Here is a 23,784-nt window from a genome sequence, read left to right as displayed (position 1 = left end):
TGGGGGTGACCAATGCTCGTGGGACAGGTGCTCAGGGAAGGCCCTGCCTCTAGGTCTTGTTGTCTGAAGGAGGCAGACTACAAGGGGTAACCCTGACTCAATGTCTCACTCTCTGGACCTCAGGGGAGAGCAGGAGGTGGCGGCCGCTCATCCTCCTTTTTTTCTACAGAGGTAGCACAGTCAGACGCAAACATGGCCGCCTCAAGCTCCGGCATGGCGGGGGTTTTGCTAGATGCACCATTGTCTTTCTGAGGAGGAAAACAAGCCAGTGCTGGCATCTACAAAGAAGATGTAGCTGGGGGCCTGCCACCTCCCTCGGGCTGTTTGCTTTGCAGCCTCAGAACTGGCCCAGAACGGCCTCTCCTTCCTTCCTCCTCCCTTTCAGTGTGGGCTGCAGCTGGCAGTGACATTTAAGGCCAATTCGGAGAAGGCATCTGACCTTGGGAGGAATGCAGGAATGTCTGTAGCCAGGAGCAGCCACCCCCTACCTGTGGCCCAGGAATGTGGGCTCTGAGCCACCTGTGGCCCCCAAGAGAGGTGCACACACATATGTGGTTGGAAGAGGCAGGGGGTGCAAGGTCCAGGAATGGAATAGTTGGAAGGCTGTCTGGCAAGACTCCTACATAACACAGAGGGCAAAGTCAGATCGTCAATGCCACCTTCCTTGTGGTGCCAGGATGGCGTCCTCCCCAGGCTTTGGCTCTCCTGGAGCCTGAGGCCACAGACACAGCTGCAATTGGTGTGTGCGATTCAGAACCACAGCATACCAGGGCTCCTTGACATGAACAGTGGCCACATCCATCCTACTTTACCAATGTGGAAACTGAGGCCCAGGGAAGGTGGGAGTTGGTTGCAGTGCACTAGTTATGGGCCAAGACTCAAGGCTCTTGGCTGGTTTTTAATCACAGCCCCCCCCCCCATACCCCCACTTGTGGCCTCCTCCTTCAAAGGGCCTATCATAAGTACCCACCAAGTTCCTGCCGGGAAGCGCTTTGGGGCTGTGAGGGCTGGGTGCTCCAACCATGGGGCAGATACTAAGTTCTGGGCCTTCTTGTAAAAGATCACACCACAGCTCCTGGAAAGCAGGCACTCCCTGCCCCAGCCTGACCACAGTGACAAAGCCAAGCTAATCCCAGTGGATGGCGGTTTGGACCTGCATCTTGAGAGAGGTTTCGGAGTACAGACTCTGCTGACCCCTTGTGGCCATAACTGGTCATAACTGCTATGGGAGCCTCTCCATGTCCCTCCTGGACCGTGCTCCAGGGAAACTGGGGCTGGATGGGATGGATGTAGTCACTTCAGTTGCTCAGAACAAGGCCGGAGGGTGGATATGCCTCACTCAAGGCTGTCTCCTGAAGGAAGACAACATCAGGTCAACAGATGAGGCCCAGCCTGTGCTACCCAGAATGCCTGAGTGTGGGGAGAGAGCCTGAGATTTTCAGAGACAGCCAACAGCAGACAGGATGGTTGGAAAACGTAGAGGATATTTATTTCTCAGGAAGGTCCACCACAGCTGGCAGACACTGCTTCATGGATCCCTCTCTCCTATCCCGAGAAATTCCCACTGTGCTTGCAAGGGCCCATGGGGAGGCTGGGCTGTGCAGAATTGTACACAACACTCCAGAGCCTTAAAGGAGTAAGTCAACAAACATCCTCTTCCCCACAAAGACACATGTATAAAATAAATAGATATATAGAAAAGAGGCCATGATCCTCACACCCATCTGGTGGGGCTGGCTGCTTGAGAGAGCAGGGTGGGTAGCCACATACCCCTTCTTCCAGCCAGAAACACCAGAGGATACATGGACTGGAGTGCAATGAGCCAAGGACAAGCCCGGGCTGCAGAGAGAGGATGGCCAGGGCCTCTCCCTGGAGCCGAGCTGGGCAGAAGCAAGGGAAAGGTAGGAACAAATAAATAAATAAGTAAATAAATAAATAAATAAATAGAACTCAACTTGATCCCAGAGACCTAAGGGTTTGGGCTAGAGGCTCAGGGCCCTTGGGGCCTGTTTTTCAGAAAACAGCACACCCAGTGACAGGCAGAAAGATGAGCAGAGAAAACACAAGTCCAAAGCCACGCCTCACCCAGCCTCCAGCAACCGGTCTCACATCAGCTCAATGGGGAGAGGAGCAGGGGGAAGGCTAGACTGAGCTCCCAGTGGTTGCCCTCTGGCCCCAGGGCTGGGGACCCTCCCCTTCCTGTACTCATTCAGCACAGCATCCCACTGGCTATATCCAGGCCATCTCCACGGGAGGAAACTGTGGCTACCCCCAGGATGGGCTCTTCCCTAGGGGAATTGGGACTGGCTTCCTATCACAGTGGCCTTCATGACCTAGGACAGTCTCAGGTTGGCCTGGGAAAGTCTCACGTGACTGTAAATACTTCAAACACTGCAGCCCTGGTATCCTCCCCTGCTCTGTCTGGTCTTGCTGTCTCCACTCCCTCCAGCCTGGACCCCCTCCCGCTTCTCAGCAACCTTCAGGTCAAAAGAGAGATGGTGTCAGACAAGCAGAGCAGAGAAGGGGCAGGAGCTGCCCAGCGGGCAGTGTGGGCAAGAGGCCAAACAGGACACATGACAGAATCCCAGGGACTCAGGGGTCCCAGGCCCTCCCGGAGATGTGTGGCCAATGGAATTCCGGAGAGCACAGGGCGGGAGGGCAGCTGCTCAGCTGGGCAGCAGCACGTGCTCCAGGAGGTAGGTGAGCGAGTCCCAGTGCTTCCAGAGGAGGAAGAGGATGAGGAGCAGGAGGGCGGTGCTGGTGATGCGGAGGCGTGTCTTCATGAGGGGCGTAATGAAGTTGGCAATGGTGGACACAAACACCAGCAGCACGGCCATGAGTGCCAGGATCACGTTGATGAACTTGCCCAGCAGGGCACGCGCATTGGCATTCTCCACTCCTTCTAACTGCACCACCTGCTGCTGCTGCTGCTGCAGCTCCAGCTTGGTGACGCGTGTCAGGCAGGACTCCACGGCCTCCTGCAAGGGACAGAGTGGGTGGGTGAGAGCTCAGGAGGGGTGAGAGCCTAGACGCAGCCCCATCTACCTGTTCTCATTCCTTGAGTGTCATCTCCAAGGGTTCGTAAGCCAGAAGCTTGGTTTCTAGTATGGCAATGTTAGGGTAGCAGAACCTTTAAAGTGTGTGTGTGTGTGTGTGTGTGTGTGTGTGTGTGTGTGTGTGTGTGTGTGTGTGTGTGTGATGTAAAGATTCAGATCCTGTGACAGAAAGTCTGACCACCCAAATCTCTCTGGCTTTCGGCCTCACTATGTGACCCCTCTACCAGTTCCTGCCTTTGGGAGGCTATAGCAATGAGGTGCTTACCAGCTCCAAGGAGAGGATGACATCCTCCTGGGTCTCTAGAGGTGAGAGCTGGGTGAATCTTTTCTCTTTACAAATTATCCAACCTCACACATCTTGCTGCAGCAAAGACTAGACCAATATGCCACTGTACCAAGAAGGTGGTAACATACGGCCCTTCTTCAAGGCCAAGAAGGGTACAGGTTGATCAGTTGCAGCTGGGGACAGCACACTTGACTGATGGCTGTCTGAGGAGGATGGGGGGGGGGGGAATGGGAGTCTTGCTCATTGATTCCAGCTCCATTCCGGGCGAGTGCCCAGAAATAACAATTATTCGTTTGTAAATTTGCCACCAAAGATGTGGCAAACATAAGTGGTCCTTGCCCCTGGACTGCCTCTACATAGTGCACTTGGCCAAGGACTTACCTTGCTCTTATCTCTACCCCGGCAACACTGCCTTCTTCTGCATCCTGTACCGCATCCTGTACCTATCTGCCCTATGGATAATCTCTGCTCATCTTGTCCTATGTAATATATCCACCCCGATACTGTCACCTGCACCCTGTGCCTATGGCTCTATCAATGGGTCAGGGCCCCGCATCCCCAGTGTGGCGGCCTGGGGCTGTACCTGGATGTCTCGGGCCCTCTCGTAGGACTGGTAGGCCACCTTTTCCTCCATGCTGGCTAGTTCCTGCTTCAGGTTGCTCATCTCATTCTGGTGGAGCTCAGTCAGGTCGTTCAGCTGCTCCTCCAGCCTCTCATACCTGGGAGGAAAAGAGGCGGCAACATCACTTCTTACAAATCACTCTTGGTAGTGACTGGCAGCCCGCCCATGTGTCCAGGCCTGCTCTCCTCTGTGCCAGCTCTGTGCTAAGCACGGACTGGCAGCGCCTCATAGGACCCTCGTCCAGCCTCACCAGATGGTACTAGGTCATCTGTATCGATGGGTGGGTGGGGAGGATGAGAACCTGTCTGGGATATCATGGCTCATGACGGGGGTGTTAAGGATTGAGGTTCTTTAACCTGACTCTCAACCCTGGCTAAGATGCTCCCTGGGTAGAAGGGACCCTGGGGTACAGAGGATGTGATCCCTGCTCTGAATAGCACCAAGTATCAAAAGGTGACTACAAAGTAAGGGTGGTTAGTTTTTAGGTGAGGTTCCCCTCAGTTCTACAAGCCATCATCTAGAAAGAAGAAGTGCTAAGGTCCCCCGAATCCCAGAGAGGGAGGGAGGAAGGCAGGGGAAGGACCAAACTCCAGCCCATTCTTGACCTCAGGAGCCCCCTAGCTCCAACTGTCCATGCTATACATCTAGTTCCACTTTGCATTTCAATCTTTTTTTTTTTTTTTAAACGGTATTACAATGTAGCTCTGGCGGGCCTAGAACTCACTCTGTAGACCAGTTGGCCTCAACTCCCAGAGATCTGACTGCCTCTGCCTCCTGAGTGCTGGGATTAAGGGCACTCACCATCACACCTAGCCGACTCGTTTGCACTTTATAACCACTCCATAATGTCAAGCCAGTGCTTTGCTCACTCCACAGACAGGGACACCAGATGGGGAGTGCCAGCTGCCCGTTGAAGGTGCTATAAGGAGGAGCTGGGATTTGAACCCAGGTGGCTGCCTCCAAAGTTCCTTCTGAACCAGAGTCTCTGGCTGTTGTGTTAGTTTTCTCCTTTGTGAGTTAAGCACATAACACCCTAAAGCAGTGGTTCTCAACCTGGGGGCAAAGGACCCTTTCACAGGGGTTACATATCAGATATCCTTCATATTCGATGTTTACATTACCATTCGTAACAGTAGAAAAATTATAGTTATGAAATTGTAATGAAAATAATGCTATGGGCCGGGCGGTGGTGGCACACACCTTTAACCCCAGCACTTGGGAGACAGAGGCAGGCGGATCTCTGTGAGTTCAAGGCCAGCCTGGTCTACAGAGCGAGATCCAGGACAGGCTCCAAAACTACACAGAGAAACCCTGTCTCGAAAAACCAAAAAAAAAAAAAGAAAAGAAAAAAAGAAAGAAAGAAAATAGTGTTAAGGTTGGGGTCACCACAACATGAGGAGCTGTATTAAAGGGTGGCAGCATTAGAGCATTAGGAAGGCTGAGAACCACTGGTCTAAAGCATCCCAAGACCTGCACAACCTTCCTTCCAGAGGTCTGGAGAAGGCTCCTCGGGGCCTCCTGCTGGCATGGCAGGACCCCCCTGGATGCTTCTCCAGTGGCCTGCGAAGCTCAGGGTAGCTTCCTTCCTTCCCACAGGCCCAGCCACTGCGGTGAAGCCAGGAGGTACCGACCTGTAGCGCTCTTCTTGCAGGCACTGGGTCATGTAGGTATAGTCCCTCTGCAGCTGGGTCTTCAGGTCCTCCATGGAGTCCTCCAGGTGTGACTGGCCCTCCTTTATATCCCGCAGCTCCTCCAGCAGAGTGTCCAGATTCCCAGGGGCACCATAGAGGGTGTTGGATCTAGGGCTCCCCAGGGCACCCCCCGGGCCAGCCCCAGAGTTGCTGCCCGCCCCAGCCGAGCTGGCACTGGCACTGGAACACTCATCATCACTACCATACTTGGGGCTGGACACTAACGTGGCGCTGCCACTCAGCGCCCGGGCTGCCTCTTCAGGGGGTCCATCTTCCATAGGGTCCTTCAGGTGGGCGATGTTGTCCGCACTGCCGAACTTGTTGCGAATGAGGCTGGCGAACTCCCGTGGCTTGGACACCACTGCAGTGTGGGTTGCTTGCGAGAGGCCAGAGAGACTGCCCTTGACGCCCTCCACCACGCCACCCCCGAAGCCACTGATGCCGGCGCGCATGTTGGCGCCCACATCCTTCAGCCCTTGCTGCATATCGCGCAGCACATCCTTGGGCTGCCGCGAGGGCCCATTCTGCTCTATCTCCTTCAGGCGCCGGCGGTAGTGCTCCAGCTTCTTGTGCAGCTGGGCGATGGTCTGGGCTGACTTCTGGTTCTTCTTCTCAAATACCTGCTTGATGCGCGACACCTGCTGCTTATCCGCATTGTTGGCCAGCTTCAGGTACTCGGCCACGTTATCATCCCGCGCCTCCTGCTCGATCTTGATCTGCTCGGTGATCTTCAGGATCTTCTGGTGCAGGTGGTCAATGGCAGCTTTAGTCCGCTGGGGGTCGGGCGCTCCATCTGGCACATCCAAGCTGATGGGGCCATCAGTGTCACCATGGCCAGGGCCAGAGGGGAGGCTCAGGGCCACAAGATCTCCCTTGTCACCCTGGGGAGGAGGCAAGCACAAATAAGTCATGAGACATGGTAGGGGGCTCAACAGGGTTGTCTGTGCAGCCCTGGACACCCCTAGGGTGTGGCTTCTCTATCTGGACAATAGATTCATGATGAAGGAGAACTTCTGGGGAAGAGCCTGAGCTTCTACAGTGGGTTCCCACAGCTGCATGCCAGCATGACCCTCATAAAGGGCTTTTTCTCTGAAATGAAGTCTAGGCATGTCTACTTTGGCTTTGGAACAGGGTGTTCTAGCGAGTAACTTGGGGACACACATCCCTGAGACCAGAGGTGAGCTCGGCTGTCTCTCTGGATTCAGTCTCTCAATTAGGCTCCTGCCTTGAGCATCCCTGGGAAAGCCTGCATGTATGCCTTCCGGCCTCATACCATGTTTTCACTAACACAGCTGCATGGGTCACTGGCGTTGTTGACACCCCCTCCTAGGCCCTTCTGTTGCCTTCCTGCTCTCCCAGGGTACCAGCAATCTCCTTAATTCATGATGGTGAGAGCACTCGACCTCTCCCACTCTCCCAGAACTAGGGGAAGGGAGTATACCCACCCACCCTTCTGGGCAGGTCCTTGAAGTCTAAAGAGCCAGAGGTAACTCAGAAGCCAAGAGAGGCCGGGAGTCTGGAAGAGCTGAGAAGGGAGAGAATGAGCAGGAAGGAAGACAAGAGGCTCTCTCCCCATCAGACAGGCAGGCTTCCTGAGTGCATTGGTGTGGCACAAACTCAGAGAAACAGGGGGAAGGTCTGAGAAAGAATAAGGCAGGGGTGGGGGAGGGGGAGCGGAAGGAAGGGGCAGAGAAGATACTGAATACAGGATAGATGTGTCGGCATGCCGGGAGCCCACTAACCCCAGGCTACTGTCCGCAGCGGAGTCCCTGTACCTTATCACTACACAACAGAAGCAAGGCTGGATCAGATCACTGGGGGGCAGGGGTGAGGTGAACCCCATGTTGTAGAAGGGATTAAATAAAAGAAAGCAGCCTATTCACACATGCTGGAACCAGAAAGAGCCAGAGCTAACTATAGGCGAGAGTTATAGGCAAACATCACCCATACAAACAGTGCTGGCCAACTCAGGAGGCAGGGAGGGGCTCCTTTTAGGGTCTCTCGAGTCATGGATCCCCTAAGGATGCTAAGAGGACAATCTCCTGAAGTAAGGGCTATCCTCCTGGCTTTGGGTGTCCCATTATGAGCCCTCACCCTCCTCAGACTCTAGCCTTTCAAATCCAAGCCATGTCCCCTGCCCCACCAAAGCAATCCACCCCCAGGTCTGTCTCATCTTGTTAGACTTCACCCTCCTGTGCCTGTCACTCCCTGCAGTGACCCCTCTGGTTTTCCAGAGCCTCTGTGCCTTTGCCTGTACAATGGATGTAATCATACCTACTCAGTTTCATGGGAGGGTTACATGGATGATGTCTCATAGGCACAGGAGACATGCCAGATCTGAATCTAGGCAGATTTTTCTCCAGGGGAGTGATGCCCACAATCAAGCTGGGCTACATCTAAGAGATTATCAAAGCACATTTATTCAATATTGATGGGCCTGTACAAAGACAGTTCTCTAAATAACATGTGGCCTTTACTCTCAAAGAACTTGGCCTTAACACAGATGTCCAACCCCCTTAATGTCCTGGGGCAAAGCATATGCAGGCAATGGGCATTGATGGTAATGTGTTGGGCAGTCTGTATGCTGCCACTCACTCTTTGTGAATGGGGCCAGTGGACAGAGCAGATGGGAATGGATGTGGAATGCTGGGAAAGCTGCAATGCCTCCCTTAGGGAGAGACAGTCTGTTGCCTGCCTGCTGGGTTCCTCTCAGGAGATGCAGCTGTTTCCCCCACCACATGACATCTGTCTGGTTTACACAGAAAAGTCAGAGTGGATGCCATGCAGTGCCCGGGGGCTAGACATTTTTTTTTTTAAGTTTAGTTTAAATAAGTTTTTAAAAGACAGGATTTCTCTGTAACCCTGGCTGTCCTAAAACTCTCTCTGTAAACCAGGCTGGCCTCGAACTCAGAGATCCACCCACCTCTGGAGTGCTGAAATTAAAGGTGTGTGTCATCACCATCTGGTGAGGCTAGGCATTCTTGAGACCTAAAGCTTGCAGAGCCTTGTGGCTGTCTGCCCGCCCCCTTCAACTTCTCTGTCTTTTAGCCCAGACCCCAACCTGGGCATCCTGCCTGGAGAACTGTATGTTGACGGGTGGGTATAAAATGCCTGGCTCACGCTGACACATCTCAAGTCACAGACCAGCATCCTCTGTAGACTCACTTCAATAGCTTGCCAGAGAAGTGGCAGCATTCCCCTTTGGCCCCTAGGGTCTTTTTTCCTCCCAAACTTTCATTCTAATGTCTTCCACAGCAGAAAAAGGCAGCACAGTGCACTGCTCCCATCTGTTGCTATGTGCCATGTATGGCTCTCCAGGATTTCTACTTTCACCCATTCAGTCCTGGGCACAACCAAGAGCTGGACAGCACTACCATTCCCGTTCGACAGAAGCGGAAACCAAGGCCTGGCCCAGGAGTACACTAGTGAGTGAAAGACGTAAGATTTGAATCCTAGTTGGCACCTGGCCCCGGGGCCTGACCCTTCCCCCTTGGAGAGCTGGGATGTCATTTTTGCCTCGAGTGGTCTCATGAGCATTTCTGTCACTCTCTCAAGAAGCAGGATTTCTCTTAGTGGTTCCTGTCGACACCTGGCCTCACCCTCAAGCAATTAGGCTGGCATTTCCTAGAGTGAGGCTGAGGGGTCTTAGATCCCACGTAAGCAAGGGAAGGAAAGGAATTGTGGAGACAGGTGAAATGGCTTAGTGTTGGGAAAAGGCACTTGCTGCCAAGACTGAAGACTCAGTCTCCACATGGGAAGGAGAGAACCAACTCGCCTGAGCTGACCTCTGCCCACACATAAAGGAATTGAATAAATGCACTGAGAAAAGACAGAGGCACACAAAAGAAAAGTTCCACCCAGTCCCGTCTTGGCTGAGGGTTTAGAAGAAGACGCAGACCCCAGAGGAGTACAAAGAGAGGCCAGAGCACAGAGAATACCCCCTGCCACCTGCTAGTGTGTCTTTGTCTCATAGTCCCCACACCCATCCTCCTCAAGGAGATGTCCTAGGAAGGTCAGAGCTCTTCACGGCCTGCTTTCTCCAAGTCCTTTTGTGTTAGTGGGGTTTCCCTCTGGAGCCTAGGTTGGCTTGGAACTCACTATGTAGTCTGGGCTCCATAGTGCAGGGATGAGAGGGATCAGCCACCCCCAAGACCCCTTTAAGACTGAAGGGAGACAGGGCAAGGGATAGAGAGCCAAGGGTCTGGCAGACAGCCACAGAGACACAAAGAAGGATTATATTTTAACAAGGAAAGGAATGTTGAAGAAAGAAAAGATGACAGTTCTTCAAGAGGTGAGAAAGCACATGGATAAGAGTTGCGGAAGAAGAATGGGAACTGGGCGGAGCTCAGTGGCTCAGCCCTTGCCCAGCATACACAAGACCTTGGGTTCAAACCCTAGCACATAGGGGGTGGAGCTGGAAAGATGCCTCAGTGGTTAAGAACACTTGTTGCTCTTGCAAGGGATCTGGTTTGGTTCCCAGCACCTCCATGATGGTTCACAGCCATCTGTAACTCCAGTTCTAGGGGATCCAATGTCCTCTTCTGACCTCTGGGTGCACCAGATATGCATGTATACATACACACATGGAGGTAAACACTCACATACATAATAAAATAAAATAAATCTATTTAAAAATAGTGATAGGATACAAGCCTGTGAACGGGCCCCAGTTTGCCACCTGATAGCCGTTTGGAACCCTGGCTTGGTCAGATGTCAGCTGTGTGCCCTCTTATGATCTGAGACTTGCTTTTCTCACCTGGAAGAAGAGAGTGATTCTACTTCCTTCAAGGGGTTCTCCAATATAAAATGAAATATTAAGTAAAGGGCATATGGCAGTTCCTTAAAAATACATACAGATGTCTCAGCAGCAGTGGAAACTGCAGACCCAGGATGCGGACCAGTCCTGAATCAGAATTAGTGCATCTCTGATCCCTCATCAGAGAAGCTTCTTTTTGCAGTAGACAGAGATTAATACAGAGACCCACAACTGGTTAACAAGAGACTGCGGGATGCTCAGCTCTACACAGCTCTAAGTGAGACATCTATATCACTCCCCCATCCCCAAAGGCTCAGAGATAATCCTGGGAGAGGGGGCAGAAAGTAAGAGCCAGAGGAGTGGACATCTGCAGGGAAACATTTGCTGGACGTGCCAGGACCATTGCACACATGAACTGGTCTACAGAGCAAATCCAGGACTGCACAGAGACACCTTGTTTCAAAAAAACAAAAAAAGAAGGAGGAAGAAGGAGAAGAGGAGGAGGAGGAGGAGGAGGAGGGAGGAGGGAGGAGGAAGGAAGGAAGGAAGGAAGGAAGGAAGGAAGGAAGGAAGGAAGGAAATACCTCAAAGACATGACCACAGGCTAATCTGACCTAGGCAATTCCTCAACTGAAGTTCCCTCTTCCCAGGGGACTCTGGGCTGTGTCAAATTGACAGCTACGGCAACTATGACACGCCCAAAGGAACTGAAAATGATATTCAAAGAGACACTGGTACAAGTTCACAGTGGCCCACTTCACAATAGCCAAGGGCAGGCACAACTCAGAGATGGCCTTTTAAACCAATGAATGGGCTAGCAAAATGAGACACTCCATATAATGGAAGACTGTTCGTTCACAACAAGGAATGGAATTCTGATAATGCCAGAACGTAGACGATGAATCTAAAAACCAGTTTGTTAAGCAGAGGCTACGTGCTGAATGGTCCCACTATGTGAGCTTTCCAGAGGTGCTGGGGACTGGGGGAGAGGAGGAACGGAGAGGGAGAACCTAATGGGTACTGGGACTCCCTGAGGATTATAAAGATGATTTGGAACTAGGGGGAGGTAACATGCAGCACGAACGTGGAAGGAAGGTTGGGATCCAACCACATCAGAGCAGCCTGCAGGAGGGTGTCTGGACCTCCTCACTGCCTCATGTTCAGCAGAGAAGAAGCCTCTGCCAGAGCAGCTCTCTCTTGGATGAGGTAGTTAAGAGAGGCACAGCACAGCCACTCAGTGCCTGCCGCCAGCAGGTGGAGACTCAGACCCCCAGCCTGGAGCAGGGCCTGGCTACAAAGACTGTTCCTCTCTCCAAATGGTGTAGAGCCTCACACTCGGCTCGCACCACCAGCCGCCAGTACTACATTTGGAGCAGAAGCCCCCACGGCATGGTTACCTTACTCCCCTGACTGAGAAAAGCTGGTCACTCTAAAGATACCTGACTTGGGATGACTCCCCATGAATAGGCTGAGCAGACTTTAAGGGGTGATTTGGCAAGGAGGGGAGGGTCATGCACATGCTAAGCCACTGGGGAATCCGTGACATGGTCCTACTCAGGGAGCTTACTAGCCAGGGCTGCAGCTATAGACTGAAGGTTAACGTTCTGGTAAGGCAGAGCTGCAGTGTTTTCTGAGTCTCTGGGGCCAGTTTTTCCTGTTTCTGTCTTAGCTTCAGGGAGATCCCCCCACGGTCCATGAATAGCTGGGCACCCTGTCTACTTAGCTCTGGTAGTGTGTCACAGACCTGTCTCCCCACCCCCTCCCTTTCAGAACACAAACTGCCACTGAATTAGGCACACTACCAAATCACAGGAGCGACTGCATCAGGGCTTCCCCAGCCTTGGCTCCCATCACCCTCTGCGGTTCTCACCTCCTCCTGGACCCGAGTCCTCGTGTTAACCTGCCCTCCCCACTGCATGACAGTCCAGCAGTTGGAATCCTGGCAGTTGGCAGGCAAACGGTAGACAATCAGGACAGAAAGTGCCAGCTTAAGTGATGCTTTCAAAAAGGAGAGACAGCCAGGCGGTGGTGGGGCACGCCTTTAATCCCAGCACTCAGGAGGCAGAAGCAGGTGGATCTCTGTGAGTTCGAGGCCAGCCTGGGCTACCGAGTGAGTTCCAGGAAAGGAGCAAAGCTACACAGAGAAACCCTAAGGTAGTTGCTACGTGAATCCTCATTTTCTTTCTTTAGCAATAATGACTGCTTGTGAGGAGTTCATGCTTCCTGCTTGCGTTCCCAAGTGCACCCATGACCTTTTCCCACCTTGGGGCAGGCAGCCCAGGGTACCCACAGTGGGCTGGCATGTCTAGTTGCAGAGACAACAGTTAGGCTACTCTTAGGAGGGGGAGGAGGAGAAGGACAAAGGAAACAGACAGCTCTTTGGGTCTCCGATCCCTCCCTTTAGGTCCAGTGTTTACTCTGATCTGCCTATGGGCCTGGCCAAACAGGTGTTGCTCCCAAAGGCAGGGTCTAGGCTTCCACAGTGTCAGAGAGCCCAGAAGGTGTGCAGGTTGCTGGTGGGGGAAGGCTGTCAGGGCTAGTGACTCAGCAGTGACTCGGCAGAGATGCTTGGACCAGCTCCCTGCTGTCCTGGAGAAACTCTGATTCTGTAAACTCTGTTGGGATGGGGAGCACTGATTGCCTTTTAAAAATTAAGTCCCAGAGGAAAAGAGCAAATCCACCCCAGGATGGTGAGGAAAGTCCATGGCCAGTTAAAATCCTCCAGCCTTAGAGAGCTGCTGTTTGGCCTTCTGACAAAGCTGACATTTCAGCCAGAGCAGCGGGGAAGGCCACCTCACCAGCCCCGGGTCCTGAGGTCAGGGCTGTTCCCCCTTCAGTACAGCAGCTATCACCTTATTTGGCTGGTGGCTCTCTTCCCAGTGGGGACATATGGGGCCCATGGAAATGTTTAATCCAGCTTTGGATCCATCGGTCATCCTACTGACCCAAGCACTCCCAGGTGGGCAAGGGGGAAGTGTGGGGGAAATACCCAGGAAGCCTAGAGTCCTGTCTCCCGAGGTTAGGAGGTCAGACTCTCAGCTACTCAATAGGACACAAAAAGAGCATTTGTATATGTGGAGAGAGGTAGAAACATCCCCACAGCAAGGCTCTAGCCACACGAGGAGGCAAAGTATGCCCCCTCCCCCGTGCCTCACTTCTACAAGGGGATTGCTGGGTGCAGACCACACAGATGAGGGAACACAGTCTTTCTGCATGTAGCACCCAGCCATCTCAAGGAAGCTGCCTTCCATCACCATGGCTTCTGCAGCCAACAGGCTCACCCTGCCCCTCAACGACCACTCTCCAGAGCTGGTGGAGGGCCTAATCTCAGCCACACCTTGGTTTGTGACCCTTTCTGTTAGGGCGACTCCTTGGCTGCAGTCAGAACTACATCCTCCTCTTCGGGCCTGGCCCTCCTGAGAACAGAGCTCTTTTGTCCACATAAATGTCCACTGTTCTCCTTCCATCTCTTTAGAGGCGTAGACTCTTGGTTGAGACCTTGGAGCTGGTCTTTCAATTCCATCCTCTGATTCTCTAATAGCCAAACATTATGGTCCCGGACTCACTTTGGTCCATGGGGGGTCGATGCTCCCAGAACCTCTCTCTCCATTTCCTTCCCCCTGCCACTGCTTCTGAATACAGGGCAGCCACGATCAGAAGCACCCCTTATATTTAATTACATGCCACCTCCCCTGTATCTGGAGTTCTCTATAACTGGGCAGGAGAGAGGTTGGTTCTGGGGGAGCCCAGGGAGGGAGCTTGCTGCCTAACAAGTCCTAGAAATGGCTTTCCTCCCTTCTACAACCCCACTCTATCTCCCGGGTGGTAGTCTTTCCTTCCCCTGACCCAGCGCCTCACCTGCGTGGATGCTGTTTCCCAAAGCCATGCCGGCGAAGAGCTGCCAGGAGCTTTAAGGCCCCAGCTGTCAGAGGACAATGCCTGGTTCCCACACTCACATTCCCTGGGCAGCATTGGGCTGGCTGCTGGGAATCGGGGTCTGAGAGCCAGTATGCCAGAACTCCCAGGCTCTGAAGCCGCCATCTCCAGTCTGAGTGAGGTCCAGCCAGGGATTAGGGCCGGATTGCTCTAGATTTCCTCCTCCCCCAGGGTGCATGGCCGCTCTTTCCCATCTGGCAGGATCGAGGTCTATCCAGCGGGAGGATCGGGTGGTGATTAGGGACCTCTCCCCAAGCCCAGTGTGCAGGAGGATGTCCTAGTATGACTGGCTTAGCTGTGTGCAGGGGGTGGGAAGCCACAGGGAAGTATAGGACAAACAACTGTTCACCCACCAGACAGGCACTGACCAGTTCCTCCCATTTCCGTGTCTAAAAATATGCGCGGTGATCAGAAACCCTCTCACTGCAGCTCAGCTGCACCAACTCCCGACTTCAGCTCAGAAGGGAAGTCAAGTCTTCCAGAAGGGGTCCCTCTCAGAGTCACTTCCAACCCAGACTCCCCAATAATGGCCTGGAGAAGTCAGCCAGCCTCTCTAAGGGAATGCCTCTGTTCCGAGGCTGTGTCCCCAGAACCCACTCTGCTCTGGACACCACTGTGGCTCCCTCCCAGCTTCCACTTCCTGCTCTCCGCTTCCTGCCCCCCAGCACTGCCCAGGCAGAAACCACCCAGGATACAACAAAGACCAAACTCACAACAGTCCCTTTTTCCTTGGACTTCATCTGTGCAGTCCCAGTAGGAAATCCTGTTGGTCAGCAGAGGGGGCCAGAGGGCCACGATCAGGAACAGCAAATGTTGAGGAAGGAGATGGAGAAGCCGGCTGAGTCCTGCGTCCCCCTGTCTCTCTACCAGCGGCTTCCCAAGGCAGAATACCCACGCAGAGACGCCGCACTCATGTGAGTCCCGAGAACACACGGGGCTTAAATACTGAGGGTCAATGTGGATCATGCTGATGGGGCAGTCCCAAGTTCAAGAAGGTTCCAAGAGATAAGAAGGGCCCAGTGCTATCTCTAGGAGCCAGTGCCAAGGTTTGCAGCCAAAATCACCGAGACCAGGAATCCCCCACCCAGGGGTCTTGGAAACTATACAAACATGTGTCAGCTGATGACTTAGGGTTTGTGAGGAGGCCGGCAAGGCACATTACACGGGTCTCCATGACTGGGGCCATCTCTGATCCCGAGGGTCAGGGAAAACTCTAAACAGTTCCCACTTTCATAAATGACCTCCCAGTTTACACAGTTCTTTGACAAGTACTGTTCCTTTTGTGTAACGGTTATGAATATAAAGTTTTGCTGTCCCTGTTAAACTATAGGAAGGAAAGGAGTAACCCTTATGGTTATCTGGGCCCCTTCCTGCGGCCAGCATGAGGCTGGTCTCCTTGACACTGACAGAGTAGGACGGCAGCCGACTGTCTCACTGGGCTGTAATGGAAGTTCTCAGCAGCAGGTCCATCCTAGTTAGCAACAAGTATGGTTTGAGATTCTTACCCTGGAGACAGCCCTTCCCTGCCCCCTCTGTTTGGGCTTCACCAAGTTAAGATTTTTAAATTAAAAAAAAAAAAAAAAACAACTAAATTATATATATGTGTGTGTGTGTGTGTGTGTGTGTGTGTGTGTGTGTGTGTGTGTGTTTTGTATGCATGTGAAAGCAGGTGCCTGAGGCACTGGATCCCCTGAAGGTGGAGTTACAGGTGGTTGAGAGCCACCTGATGTGGGGGCTTGGGAACCAACTCAGGTCCATGGGAAGAGCAAAGTGCTCTTAACCTCTGAGCCACCTCTCCAACCCCCAAGGTAGATTAAAAAAAATATTTCTTTTATTTTTTGAGATTATAATATAATTATAAAATGTCACCCTTCCATTTCCTTTCTCCATACCCTCCCATATAACCCTCCTTCCTCCTTGCAAAACTATTACATATATATATGTTTACTGGCCAAACCACTCTAAAGTCACAACTTTAACATACATGCAGTCTGTAATCGCTTCATATTCATCACCATGTCTTATTTGTAAAGAGTTGAGTTAACTCTCTCAGTCTTCAGCATCAGGAGGGACCCCTCGTCTGTCCACTGGGAAGGGTCAGAGTATGGAAAATACCCAGCACAGTGTATGAGAGACGACAAGAGTCCCAGTGCATCTAGACCACGTGAGGAGAGGTGTGCAGGCCTATCCTGGACTGCCTGGAGTCTGCTTACCTGAGAGGACTAGCGGGCTCAGTAAGTACACCAGCACAGCATCCCTTCTTGCCTTAAGGTCTTTAGCATCCCATGATTGCCTGGGAAAACCCCACATCCTCCAAGGCACTCCCTTGTCTGTCTCTTCTAAACTTCCCTTTCCTTAAGTTCCATTTTATTTATTTGCATGTGCAGGGTATGTACGCATGCAGGTGTACATACCATGGCACACGTGGAGGGCAGAGCGTATCTGGCTGGCATTGATTCCCTCCTCCCACAACTCAGGTTATCAAGCTTGGCAACCGGTACCTTTACTTTATTCACTGAACAATCTCACTGACCCATCACCTTCTCCCTACAAACAACAACAACAACAACAAGCTGGGCTGTGGCAGTGGCCACAGGAGACCAGAGGTTGAGAGTGGGCTAAGACTGGGGTTGTCTCCCCACATCCCCCCCCTTTTTTTTTTTTTATGGAATTGTCTCTGAACGGCAGTGCTCTCTTCCCAGACTTCCTGATCCAGAAAGCTAACAAGAGCAGAAAGTTTTTTGCTAGGCCACATGGCATTAAGATGACCACAGGGAAAACTGGCCCCTAATGGGACATTTCGGCTCCACTCCTGGAGCAACTCATCACAATGGCAGACAGGAAGAGGGAGGGCAGGGGTCAAGGGATGAACCAGTTATCTCTAAGAGAGAAGGAACAAATAGTGATGAGGGCAGTGTCTGCCTGGCAAGCTAGCAGGCAGAGAGTCCTTTGCTCTGTGATATCCTTGTCCTTATCCATAAGCAGAGACCCTGAAACTGCGAAGATGACCAGCAGGGGACATTTACAACCTTGTGTTTCAAGCTTGGTTCCATAGTGGCTCCAGAACTTGAAATATCCGCAGGTGCAATGGGAAGAATGTGAACAGGCAAGAGCTGAAGGTGAACACAAGCCTGGCAGTGCTTGGGAGTCAGAATGGCTGGTAGAGATCCTTACCCTGCTCCCCACACGCTAGGTAGCCTGGACCGGTACTAGTCACAAAGGAGTCAGGAGTACCCACAGAGGAGGCTGCAGGATGAGGCCAAGGAACCAAATGGGGCATGGAGACAGTGTGTAAGCTGAGCCTCTGATGCTACCCAGCTGTGTCTCAGTCTTCCTAGCTACAAATGGTACACAGAGTCTGACACTCTGTAGGCCTTACTGAAATAGGTTGTTAGGACTGAGGCCCCCTTACCACATGGGAATGTGTACACACATGCACACAAACATCACGGTATTCTCGATGGTACCTCGAACACTGAACCTGGGACAGAAAAGCAGATGTCATCTGAAGGGGAGTTGAGAGAGAGGCAGGAAGAGATGGGGAGAGCTGCCACAAGCGTTCAAGCGATGCTTCTGGAAGGAGCCAGCTACCAAGCAACTCTCCTTTTGCAAAGAAACTGTGCTGCTGGGTGAAGGCCACTGCACGTACTTCCTGCTCTTATGATGGCTGTTATGATCTGGCTGAGGAAGAGGCAACACCATGGCAGATGCTCACCACTGGTCTACAGGCCATGGCAGGTGCTCACCACTGGTCTACAGGCCCATGGCAGGTGTTCACCACTGGTCTACAGGCCATGGCAGATGTTCACCACTGGTCTACAGGCCATGGCAGATGCTTACCACTGGTCTACAGGTCCATGGCAGGTGCTCACCACTGGTCTACAGGCCCAGGCAGGTGCTCACCACTGGTCTACAGACCCATGGCAGGTGCTCACCACTGGTCTACAGGCCCATGGCAGGTGCTCACCACTGGTCTACAGGCCCATGGCAGGTGCTCACCACTGGTCTACAGACCCAGGCAGGTGCTCACCACTGGTCTACAGGCCCATGGCAGATGTTCACCACTGGTCTACAGGCCCATGGCAGATGTTCACCACTGGTCTACAGGCCATGGCAGGTGCTCACCACTGGTCTACAGGCCCATGGCAGATGTTCACCACTGGTCTACAGGCCCAGGCAGGTGCTCACCACTGGTCTACAGGCCCATGGCAGGTGCTCACCACTGGTCTACAGGCCCAGGCGGCTGTGCTACAGCTGGGGGTGTCTGGCCTCACCTCCACACAGAGATAAGTCTGGGGGCAACAGACAGGCTCACATCGTACCTTAGAAGATTACAAGGTGGCAGGCGGTGGTGGCACATGCCTTTAATCCCAGCACTCGGGAGGCAGAGGCAGGTGGATCTCTGTGAGTTCGAGGCCAGCCTGGTCTACAGAGTGAGATCCAGGAAAGGTGCAAAGCTACACAGAGAAACCCTGTCTCAAAAACAAAACAAAACAAAACAAAACAAAAAGATGACAATGATGACAAGGTAAGGCTTTAAAAAATCCTGGGCTGTACACGTCGTGTGATGAGCAAAGTGAGGGCTCTTCTTGGGAGGCTGGCAGCTTCCCTGATGTTCATCATGCCTCCCCTGAAAACTGGGTCCAGGGAGGTCATTGCCCCACACTTACTTTCAAACCTAACCAGGTCACCATCAGAAACGGCTTTCCCCTGGGAAGACAAGAGAATGGTTGGTATTGTTCCCTGTGAAACGCAGCAGTCACAGTAGTTGTGTACCCTAAGAGTACACGGAGAGATACAGCCTCAGGAACTGGAGAAGCAAACGGAAGGGCCATCGAGGGGGATGTCACAGCACACCATTGGCATGTACAGACCATGAGACCTTTCAGTGGCTCTCAGGGAGGGAGGAGGCATCTCCTCTACCTGGGGGCCTTGGACGATCTAATGTCTCAGATACTCTGGGGTGGGGAAAGAGGCTGTCACTCCAGGGCACGGGAACCTGGTCAGCAGAAACAGCCAAATATCTGGCTCATGGTTGGGCAAAACAAATGTACTCCTTTATGGTACTCTGCTCCCCGGAGGAGGGCTTACTGGGAACAGGTCCTGAAGAAAGTGACCCAGAGGAAATGGCATCTCCTTTCTGCACAATTTTTAGGACACAAAGTACCCTCTACCCGACCCCATTTGCCACAAATAATTGAGAACAATTTTTTTTTTTTTTCTAAAGCAGGGGATTGAAACACAATTCCTGTAGGCTCCCGCTGACTCAAGGGCTCTGAGCTTACCACAGGAGCTGATATGATTAAACAAGAAATTTGCACAAAAGCACTCTGCAAACTACGGCATGCTGTTTGACTGACTGTTGGCACCAGCATGTCCCAGAAGCATGCCTCCAAGGCCACTGAGTCCCAAGAAGTAAGCAGACAGGAACGGGGGCCCAGGCAACATTTGGGTTTGAAGTAGCATTCTCAGGAGGTGATGAAACCTTATATAATGAAGTTAATATTACAGGGCGCTTGTCTTTCCAGGGCAGGGTTCGCCTTTCCAGCTGCCCCAAGGGGGCCTCTTGATCACAGTATCGCTATGGATCTGATTTAGCTTTTGCTGAACATGCTGAATTATTCACTAGCTATGGATAGCAAGCCAGCTCTGGGGCGAGGGTAGGGGTATCAGGAGAGCTGTGAGGAAGAGGAAAGGGACACATTGGAAACTAGGCTTTGGGGAGGCCAGAGAGGACCTCCAAAGTATTTGAGGAACAAGGGCCACTAAGATCTGCCCGATGGCCTGTCTGTGACAGCTGGGCACCTGTCCCTGGAGGAAAAGGAGAGGTGGGAGAAGACATTATTACCTTAACCTCCCCATGGTGGCTCAGGAGAGCCTCTGATCCTGAGACTCCTCAAAGGGCTGCAATGGCATGCACTCTGTACCTCTGTTTTTTATGCCAGAGCCCTCTGCCCTACAGGGAACAGAGACAGAAAGTACCGACTGCAGCTAGAACGAGGCAGATGCAGGGATCAGGTTAAAGGTACTGTATTTCCATTGCCTCACCTGGCGCCAAGGGACCAGGGTCACGTTTCTCACGGATATGGCAAATGCAGGGAAGAGTGTGCTAGATAGCTGGGAGATGTGTGCCAACTCCCATGCCCCATGCCCACATCCCAGTGCTGGCTCCTCCTAGTCTGGAGCCTGATGACAGAGCTCTGCTTACCGCTGACTGTCACCAGCCCTGGCTGGGGGCTGACACCCAGACCCTGAGCACACCTTCATGGGCAGTGGCTGACAGCATGGCTGACGGAGCCGTGGCTTAGAAAGGTAGAGAGTGGAGCCCTGGCTGTAGTCTCCTACCTATGTCAGACTGGCATCACCTCAGCCCCACGGGCTGTAGACAAAGAGCTCATCTCCCACAAAGCTCTGGGCTGAGCTTGGCAGCAAGGGGTTAGGTAACAGTTGAGTTGTCTAACCCACACACAGTATCCCAGGCAATTGTGTACTCCAGAATCCAGAGCTAATGAGGTATTTCTACCCAGAGAGAACGTCAGCAGGGGTAGGATGGAGGCTGGGAGTGTACTGGGGTAAGTGATCCCAGCTTTGGTTCTGGAAGAAAAGGGGCCAGTGTTGTTTATGCCCTCTGGAGTGAATGGCAGTCTTCCTTCTTTGACCTCTCTCCTGTCTAAACAGAACCCTAACAAGGTGACAGGCTTCGCCAGAACACGAGGGATAAAATTACACTAAAGTCGATCTTGGCTCTCCAGGAGCAGCAGGGACTACAGAAGCAGCTGGGGGCTCAGGGTTTACTGAACAGGGGAGCAGTGCTTCAAAGTGAAGCGGAGCTGGCTAGCCTTGGCTTGGTACGTGCCCAGGAAGTACTACACAGTCTCGGAAGGTCATCCAAGCAGTGGGACAGCTGCCTCTGGCTCTTCCTCTGTGCAAGGGGAGAAAGGGGAGAAGGGACAGGGGAGAAGAGGGCACTGAGGCAGTAGCTGCCCTCCTCAGGACCCTGGGTGACCATGTTAGTGGCAGTACTGTATGGGAAGTGGCTGTATTTGTGTGAATACGCTGAACAACTGGTGTGACCCTAGAGGAGTCGCCACAGTCGCTGTGTAGCCGGGCCTAGGACACCAGGGGCCTCATGGGCCCCCAGTGCCTAGGGGACATGTTTGGAAACCTCTCTCAGTAGGCAGCCCCGCCCCCTCCACTGAGCCAGCAGACTGCCAGACATAAATAAACCAGGGCCCCTGGGTGTCTGCCAAAACTTCAGTCTTCTTGGCAAGAGGTGGGGCTAAGGGTGGGCCCTCCCCTCCCTCACCATCCTGGAAGTAAACAGGGAACTTATTTACATGGGGCAGGGAAATTTTGCTGTTGGATAAATCTGGTGGAAAGTACACAGGATGTCCTCAATCTGCCCTGGCCTGGGGAGATGAGCTGCACCCCAGCGCTTCCCCCTCCACCGTCTGGCACTAGAGATAACACCTCCAAGTTAGAGTGAACTGTCCAGGCAGGGCAGACTCTCGCCCCCTCACCACCGAGTGACTATGGAGAACCTGCCCCCTTACCTCAACCTACCCCAGGGGCAGCAGGGAAGAGTTCACTGGCTATAGGATTCTCTCAAGGCTGCACAGACCCTGGCCTTCATGGCTCCTCCATCACACGGGACAGGAGGGAAGGCAGGACCAGGCCAAGGTCAGAAACTAGGCACCTAGCTGGCTCCTGTGCCACTCTCCTCTCACCAGCCTCTGGCATGGTGTGTCTTGCACTGGTCCAGGATTGGCAAAGCTGGGTGGGGAGTATGGAGACAGCTGAAGAGAGGAGAGGATGCAGGGTTGCCCAACCAGAACAGGCAGAGAAGAAACAAAGGATGGGAAGCCTCCAACCCCACGTTTTCCAGGAGCTGCTTTGGAAAGGAGAAAAAAGGAAATGAAAGAGAGAAAGGGAGGGAGGGGGTAGGGAACGCATGCCCTCTACTTTCCGAGGAGCCAAGCGACCTAACCCAGCTAATGGCTCCCTCTCCATGCCCCAAGGCCTGCTCCCCAAGTTAGGGACACACACACACACACACACACACACATGTACGTACGTATGTACGTACGTTACGTTCATTGTCTGTTCACTTGCGATGCCCCAGTACACCAACCAATGATTTCCCCCTACTTGACACATGTAAGACCATGTGTGGTGACCTTTCTCAGTGTCACATGTAATGGAAAGCAGAGGGGTGGGGCTAAAAGGGAATGCTGTCTGTTTTTAATAGGGAAATAACTAAAGGCAGAGCTTGGATAGCTGGGTTCGGAGGACCAAGTGATAGTTCAGCTCCCATTATCAGGACTAAATTGCTGTTCTGTGAGCCCCCATCTGTCTCTGTCACCCCCTGCTCCTTCAAGTAGGGGCTCTAGATCCCCTGCTTTCTCTGAGTGGGTGCTGTATGAGCCTCTGCAGGGCCAGTCAGGAACCTGCCTCCGGGATGTTTGGTAACTGAAGCCCTACCAGGGTGCCCTGGTCTAAGAGCCAGCTGGTGAGTTGCAAACAATGGTGAGGGGTGTGGGGAGTGGGGGGAGGCTTATGAATTAAAAATAGGTGCTAGTAATCGCCTGGGAGCCTGCAAGAGAGCATGTGGGCTGTGTTTACTAGAGAGAAGAATACTTCCTATTCATACCCGGACCGAGAGCGGAACCACACGCTTCTCATACCAGCCAATGGCCTCTGTGTCTGGAGAATCAGATGATAGGGCCTCAAGGTTTAAGGTGGCTAGGAGATCCCTCTTCCGAGGACAGGGAGGCCCTTCTCTCCCCGCAAGACCCCCAGGGCCACACCCATCTCTAAAGGAAGTGCTCCAGGTCTGGGAAGTCTATACCTTAGGAAGAAACAGTGCCTCTTTGCCAGGGCCTGGCTTGGTGCTCTGAGCAAGCAGTCCCTTCCTCCCTCAAGGACTCAGTCTTCACTTAGGAAACGGAAATAACGGCGTCTGCTCTGCCAACTGCGTTGTTTGTTACGAAGCTGGACCAGGTAAATAGTAACAAAGCTGAAAGTTCTAAATAAGAAGCCGGGCGTGGTGGTGCACACCTTGAATTCCAGGACTCGGGAGGCAGAGGCAGGTGGGTCTCTAAGAGCTCAAGGCTAACCTGGTCTACAGAGCAAGCTCCGGGCCAGCCAAGGCTACACAGTGAGACCCTACCTAAAATTAATTAATTAATTAAGCAAAAGTTAAATCTTAAAAAAAAAAAAAGAATAGGGAAGAGGGGGTTGGAGAGATGGCTCAGCAGTTAAGAGCGCTGCCTGCTCTTCTAGAAGACCTGGGTTCAATTCCCAGGACCTACACGGTAATTAATAACAACCATTTCCCCAGTGAGGTCACCCAAGGCTCTTCTGGGTTTAGCCTTCCATACACAGGAAGAAGGAACTCCCTCTTCCCACACATCATTCAGACACGGTGTCAAGTTGAA

The 23,784-nt window shown here is 52.7% G+C and overlaps 1 protein-coding gene across 3 annotated transcripts in view; it reads right to left on the bottom strand.

Annotated features, from left to right (window-relative positions):
• Positions 1-1,464: 1,464 nt before the first annotated feature.
• Positions 1,465-23,784, bottom strand: part of Tmcc2 (transmembrane and coiled-coil domain family 2) — a 37,256-nt gene continuing 14,936 nt past the window's right edge. For all 3 annotated transcript variants that reach the window (XM_036202260.1, XM_036202261.1, XM_036202262.1), the window contains exons 3-5: positions 5,596-6,536; positions 3,926-4,061; positions 1,465-2,978 (exon numbers count right to left, since the gene is read on the bottom strand). In XM_036202260.1, the coding sequence (XP_036058153.1) occupies positions 2,667-2,978; positions 3,926-4,061; positions 5,596-6,536 (1,389 nt within the window). In that variant the 3' untranslated portion in view covers positions 1,465-2,666. The remainder of the gene's footprint in view (positions 2,979-3,925; positions 4,062-5,595; positions 6,537-23,784) is intronic.

The sequence above is a fragment of the Onychomys torridus genome, chromosome 11 (genome assembly GCF_903995425.1).
Source record: "Onychomys torridus chromosome 11, mOncTor1.1, whole genome shotgun sequence".
NCBI lineage: Eukaryota > Metazoa > Chordata > Mammalia > Rodentia > Cricetidae > Onychomys > Onychomys torridus.
Note: the sequence above shows the minus strand (reverse complement) of the source record. Positions and strands in the feature narration are given on the sequence as shown.